This window comes from Hippichthys cyanospilos, chromosome 15 (genome assembly GCF_059441005.1).
Source record: "Hippichthys cyanospilos isolate Australia breed blue-spotted pipefish chromosome 15, RoL_Hcya_1.0, whole genome shotgun sequence".
Classification (NCBI taxonomy): Eukaryota; Metazoa; Chordata; class Actinopteri; order Syngnathiformes; family Syngnathidae; genus Hippichthys; species Hippichthys cyanospilos.
In genome coordinates, this window is record NC_142383.1 from 1,238,010 (window position 1) to 1,245,000 (window position 6,991).

Here is a 6,991-nt window from a genome sequence, read left to right on the forward strand (position 1 = left end):
TATATATATATATATATATATACACACACACACACACACACAACACATATTAACAAATTATGAATTTGAACTGTTCCCTGTAAAGTCTTTCCTCCCTGACCTTTAAGCTCTGACCTAAGGCTCTGCACACATGAACCAATGAACCCCATCAGACCATAAAGATTTGACTTAGGGCCTCATCGTAGTGACAGATCTCATTTTTAATGTATTTCATTTTAAGTTGTTTCGCTGCTCAGCGCTGCACTTCCAGTTTGCACTAGACTTTACCTGATTTGAATATTTGGAGTCGATTGTGGTCGCCAATCAGCAGGTTTTACAATAACCAATCTGATCGGAAGGTGAGGCAATATGTTATGCTATGTTTTAAATGACAGGAATGCTCGGAGAAAATGAACACTGACCGTTAGAGGTCATTTGAGAACTTGTGAGACAAAGTTCAGGCAGTTGAGACAGAAATAAAGGATGCAAATGCTGCAAATAAGGAGAACTTGACTGTATAAAACAGTCCCACTTGTGCAAATAAGAAGTGTAATGTTGCCCCTCCAAACATTCTTACAACATATAATAGGTAGAACCAATCAATCACATTGTGTGGCAAATTACATTGCCAATCACTGAGTTTGGATCCATCCATTTTTTAGAGTCGCTTATCCTCACAAGGGTCGCAGGCTTGCTGCTGCCAGCTAGCTTCGGGCACTACTCGGCAGGGAACAGCCTAACTTGGTTGCCAGCATGTCACAGGGAAGACCGAGACGAACAACGTGCTATTCTCTGCACCACCAAGCCGCCCACTGAGTTTGCATAAAAAGGAAAGTATCGTCCAATCACAATCAAGCTAATTGGATCAGTGCAAAATCTAGTTAGCGCATTGCTTGGGTTTTTATTGGATATTTTAAAACCCATTCATCATGAGAAGAAAAAAACAAAAACAAGATGAAAAATTGTTTATTGTTAAATCATCTTGAGGGGATTTCACTGCCCTTGATCTGCTTATACAGGCTCTGAAGTCATCTTTCCTTCCTCTCTTTGTGTTTCACTTCAAACAGGATGCTGCATTTCCATGTGGGTAGGGTTCAATTATTTAATTCTTGAGTTTGACAAAAACAAGTCATAATTTTAAAACATTCCAAACATTTAATCACCACTACACAAATAGGCTCTATTTGGCGCCATCAATCTTCCTACCAACTCAAATGAGATGGAAAAAACTGTACAGCATGATGTAGCTACCACAGCATATTTCACAGTGGGAATGGTGTGTTACCATTACGCCGAACATAGCAATGTACTTTCAGGGCAAAAATATTCTAAATCGTGTCTCATCTAACTAAAGTGACTTATTCCATGTTTACGGTGTCCTCCTCATGGCAAACAAAACTTCTTATGACCTTCTTTGAGCACTCGTATTGTTCTTACCACAACTGAAAAGGCCAGATTACAAGGGGTTGACCAAATATGCATTCCAGTTTTTAGGTTAATATTTGGCTGAAATTCTAAAACCAGCCCAAATTTAAATACAATGGACTCCCAGTTTACAACGTCCCTGCCTTACAACGTGGCCCGTGACGTTTTTTTGGTCCCCTCTTTACGCCATTTTTCTTTTGCCTTATGACCCATCCAACATGGCAGTCAATGCGCGCGACACATCCAACATGTCGGCCAGTGTGCGCTCATACGACTCATACCATTTCCATCACTACAATGCTGGTCGGCTATTGGTTGGTGTCACGACTCCCTAAGATACTAGTCTACTATTGGAGGGCGTCATGAAGATGCTGGTCTGTTATTGGTCGGCGCACGGGGGGGGGGGGGGGGGGGGGGGGGCTGTGTGGCGGACACTAGGACCATGTCTCTCACCCAGTAGGCATGTTTCTATGATCCTTTTGATTCTTTGAACCTGTTGGCTTTGTCTTTGCTGTTTTGGACTTTGTTGTATCAGTTTTGTGATGGCATGCGAAGAGTAAAGATCTCCACTAGCACAGCAACATGTGGTTTCTTCGCCTCGCCACATTGGTGACCCCAGACGTTAGAATGGGTGTCCCCGGATGGGTCATCTTGCCATTTTATTATCCCAGACGTTAGAAAGTTTCGTCAGGCTGTTGGAGATGTAGTCTCGCCACATAGGTGACCCCGGACGTCAGAATGTTTCAGCGAGGAATCACCGCATACGTCCCACATCGTGGCATCCCTCCACCAGCCTATACGTCAGGTAATGCAGCATGCTGGTACCACGTCAGCCAGCCAGCACCCCGACAAGGGTCCTCTCACCTGTCGCCCAATACCTTGGCGCACCAGGGATCGAGCCAGCCAACAACAGGCTGGTACGGGCGCTGGTGAGAACGGCTGTGCAGTCCAATTTCGGAGTCCCTGGCCGTCGACCTGGATCTTCCAGCCGGGCGGCCTCATCTACGACCGATGTCCGTCCGGCCTCAGCAGTAGGCCTCCAGCCACCATCATTCAGCCGCCCTTCCGATTCACCAAGCCCGCAGTTATGGTCCGAGTATACGTCAGAGCGGGTCAGCTGGTGTTGGTGCCGCAGCAGGTTCAGGCCATTCCGGCTCCTGCGAACTTCAGAACATCCCTTTGCCAACGCTACCTCATGGTTTTCGCGCTGAGCGTCTCACCCTTACTCCTGTCACACCTGGGCCCCTGGTGTCACAATACACCGCCCAGGACCGGACTGTGACTCTGAGTGCCATGTGTGGCGCAGTCTCCAGCGGGAAGAGCAGCGCCTCGGCCGCCAGCGAGCCCAGCCACGCCGCCTCCAGCTCCGGGAAGTGGGCCTCCGCCGAGCCGCCGGCCGGGGCACCGCCGCCACAGTCAGAGGGCGGCGCGCTGCGCACCGGCCGCCACGGCCCTCCACGCCAGCCCCTCCCGCACGCAGTCCAGCAGCCCCGATGACGACTCGTCCCGCACGATCTCGCTCAGCACGGTCTCGATGAGGCTGGCGCAGTAGAAGGGAGGCGCCGCGGCCGCCGTCAGACCTTTAAGCAGGGAGTGGCCGGCCAGCTGTTTGGCGCTCCAGCGGTAGGGAATCTCCCGTGGCAGCAGCGTCAGCTCGCCGACGATCCCCTCGGGCCCCAGCGTGACGGCGTGGGCCGTGGTGGGTAGCAGCAGGTGGCCCAGGGGCAGCAGGCGCCGGCTGTGGGGCGCGCCCAGGCCCAGCTGGCGGGCCAGCCCCTCCTGCACACAGTCCAGCAGCCCCGACGACAACTCGTCCTGCACGATCTCGCTCTGCACGGTCTCGATGAGGCTGGCGCAGTAGAAGGGAGGCGCCGCGGCCGCCGTCAGACCTCTAAGCAGGAAGTGGCCGGCCAGCTGTTTGGCGCTCAAGCGGTGGGGAATCTCCCGTGGCAGCGGAGTCAGCTCGCCGACGATCCCCTCGGCCCCCAGCGTGACGCCGTGCACGACCAAGGTGCTGCCCATCCCCTTCCACAGCGCCCGCGGACCCTGAGCCTTGCTGATGGCGTACATGATGGCCAGGGCGCCGAAGGGCGACAGGTGGTCGCGTCGGGCGTGGTAGTTGACCTGACACTGCCAGCGGAAGGCCACGCACGGATGAGTCTGCACGTTCTCTGCAAAGAGACTGACAAAGCAGATACCGAACCCCGTCAGGCGCTTCAACTGCTCGAAATTGGACTGCACAGCCGTTCTACCCAGGGGCCGTACCAGCCTAATGTTGGCTGGCTCGATCCCTGGTGTGCCAAGGGACTGGGCGACGGGCGAGAGGACCCTTGTCGGGGTGCTGGCTGGCTGACGTGGTATCAGCTTGCTGCATTACCTGACGTATAGTAGGCTAGTGGAGGGATGCCACGATGTGGGACGTCTGCGGTGATTCTCGCTGAAACATTCTGACGTCCGGGGTCACCCATGTGGCGAGACTACATCATTGTATGAAACATTACAGGGAATGATGATGCGTTGTTTTGTTGGCAAAAAAAAGGATTATAAAGTATATTGATGTTTTTAATTTGGGATTTTACACGCATTTGCTAATTAAGATAGGTTTGGATTGCCCGCCATACGGCGAATTCGCATTACAAGGCCAACCGCGGAACGGATTAATCTCGTAAACCGGCGGCCAATTATACTTTCTAATCCTTTTTTTGCCAACAAAACAACGCATCATCATTCCCTGTTATGTTTCATACAATGACCAAAACACAAAAGGATGATGGACCGTTCATGTTTGCACAATCTGTCCAAATCATCCCGTGACCAGGGTCTTCTCCCTCTATTGCTCACTCCACAGATTTTCAAAGGGGCTGTGGTCTGGTGGCTGAGATGGCAGTGGTAAGAAGTTGATTCTGTATCTGTTAAACCATGTCTACAAATCTCAGGAGATGAGTAAGATCCTGCAATAAAAATCAAATGATAAATAAAATCAATTTAAGGCGCATGTGATAACTCAGGGCGCGGGAGCCAGATCCGGCCCGCCACAAAATGCTAATTATGACTTCCAAGTTTCTGGCAAAATTACTATATTTGCAAGTTGTCTTCAACTTTTATATATTTTTTTGTGCCCAATAGCCCTTTCAATAAACAGTTTTTATCAGCATCAGATTTCAAAATGTGTAAATGTGTGACGATTGTACTTAAAATGTATTTGACTTTGCAGTCCCAATGGCCCTCTGACAGAAACTATAACTACAATGTGGCCCATGATTTAAATGAGTCTGACACCACTGATTTAAGACCTTTACACCGGGAGTTTGTGTGTGCATGCGTGTGTGTGTGTAAACTTCTTAGTACACAGGTGTCCAACTCCAGTCCTTGAGGGCCAGTCTCTAGTTTGTATGTGAATGTGTGTGTTGCAAAACGATCGTTGCATGTTATCCGGGTTACTAACCCAACTCACCAGATTCACATGAATAGGATCTTTTACAAGCCCCTTGCTAATAAGCTTATCATTTAAATCAGTTTTGTTGGTGTTAGAAAACCAGAAAAATGAAGGATACTGGCCCTTGAGACTGGATTTTGACAAATGGTCAATAGTTTGAGTTCAACTCAACTACATGACATGCCTTGTCAGAGAAATACTTTTGTACAATTTGATTAATCTTTAGATCCCATCTTATACAAATAAACGACAACTGGCCATTCAAAGTAAAAATACATGCTGGATGGGCCAGAGTACAAAGTCAAACAATACTGTATGATGGCTCAACTTTGTCAGTCTTCAAAATCTTAAAAAAAAAAAAAAAAAAATCGGAAAATAAAATCATCTATTTAAGATGGGATAAGTGAAAACAAAACTCTCCCCTGGTGCATGATTTAGGACAAGTACTTCTTGGGGGGAAGGGTTTCAATGTAATGTAATGCTTTCAAGAATGATAAACATCTCACTAAATTGACTTTACCACTATATGATTGACTTTAACAAAGTTAACAGCCAGACGTCAAGTACAGTTGTAACCCCTGTGTTACAATGTCCACGACTTACGTTATTTTCATGTTGCCACCTGGAATACTGAGTTTTTCATCCTCTCTTTATGGACAAAACTTTTCATTTTCCCAGAGTTGCGCCCAAAACAACTCATGACCCCAGGGGCTTGGCTGTATTTCTGTTGTTTTGTCTCCACCTGCAGGTGTTGTTAGGTAATTACACGTCACTACAATTTTGAGAGAGAACTAAGAAGATTATTTATATGGACACGATGCTAGAGATGACCCTTATTAGGGAATATGGGCATAACAAGCGGCACTCAAAGGTAAATAAATCCTTTCTATATTTTTTATTATGTTTTCTGATTGTATACATATATTTTATATATGTAGCACTTACTATATTATTTTGGTATGAATTTTTAATATGTATGTACAATTTTGGTGTTTTTACCTGGGGTTCTAAACGCATTAGCTATTCAAAATAGGTTTGGATTGCCAGTCATACGGCGAAATCGCCTTACGACCCCAACTGTGGAACGGATTAATCTTGTAACAGGGGGGCCCACTGTATTACATTGAATTATTCCCTATTTTCCAAGCAATCAGTTGACTGTGGTTATGCATGTGACTTTTAGTAAAGAAAAGACAAGGTTCATGATATGGTAAAATGTACTTTTCACGCATGTGAATATAGGCGCATTCCTTCAAGTTAATTCAGGGCTCAATCAACCCGATCTGTATCTACCAAGAGATTGAAAGCAAGCATCACAGTCTGGCTCTTGGAGTTTCTTCCAGCAGTCTCCTCATGTCAACAAGTGCCTTCTCCACAGCTTGAGCCATAATGGCTGCATTTGTTTCTTTACACGCATTAAAAGCTGATATTGCAAAGTTGATGTGGTCATTCATTGGATTGTAGCAGATCCCATATCCATTTGGTACAACAGGGCCAAAACACATGATGCAGTCGGTCTTGGATGGCACCTTTTGGAAAAAAAAAATACACCAGTCAAGTAAAAATAATGAACTTTTACATGCTGTTCACAAATTCAAACACTTGCATTGTTTTCCTGTGACACCTATCATATCTACCGTATAAAATAAAGTATAAGAAAACAGCACCATGTAGATAATGACACAAAACAGGACAGAACCCTGGCAAATAGAAAAGTAGCAATTAGTATGAAGGATATATTTCCTATGTTGGCGAGATATATTGTTTATAGCAAAGTAGCAATTGGTGTCAAGGATATACAAACTCCATGTTGAAGAGATACACCTGAAGATCATAAAATCTTTCATGATGGGGGAAAGTTCAGGAGTGCCTTGTTTATATGGTTGTCATATATTCATGCAACGTTGCTAGTGAAAAGCTTGAGGTAACAAACGGCTGAGGTTTCATTGCTTGACAATGGTATTTTTTAGGGCTGTTTTTTCTTCATTAAAAACAATGATTCCATCAAAATCAATAAATCCATAACATGCACCCCCTTAAAAAAAAAAAAAAAAAAAACTATATAGTGGCAGTCTGTGCACTTCAAACTTAGGTCTTCAGTGATTGGACATCTCATTCGCACACGTACGCATTACTGGGCTACGCAGGCTA

The 6,991-nt window shown here is 46.1% G+C and overlaps 1 protein-coding gene and 1 pseudogene across 2 annotated transcripts in view; both read right to left on the minus strand.

The window, feature by feature from the left end:
* Positions 1 to 929: 929 nt before the first annotated feature.
* Positions 930 to 4,187, minus strand: LOC148411304 (uncharacterized; annotated as a pseudogene). The gene is made up of 4 exons (XR_015868001.1): positions 4,152 to 4,187; positions 2,642 to 3,753; positions 2,269 to 2,568; positions 930 to 2,198 (listed from the first exon to the last, which is right to left on the minus strand). The product of XR_015868001.1 is annotated as an uncharacterized LOC148411304 (transcript).
* An 834-nt stretch (positions 4,188 to 5,021) lies between these two features.
* Positions 5,022 to 6,991, minus strand: part of crata (carnitine O-acetyltransferase a) — a 37,136-nt gene continuing 35,166 nt past the window's right edge. Inside the window, exon 14 of the mRNA XM_088435749.1 lies at positions 5,022 to 6,369. Within this exon, the coding sequence (XP_088291875.1) occupies positions 6,154 to 6,369 (216 nt within the window). The 3' untranslated portion in view covers positions 5,022 to 6,153. The remainder of the gene's footprint in view (positions 6,370 to 6,991) is intronic.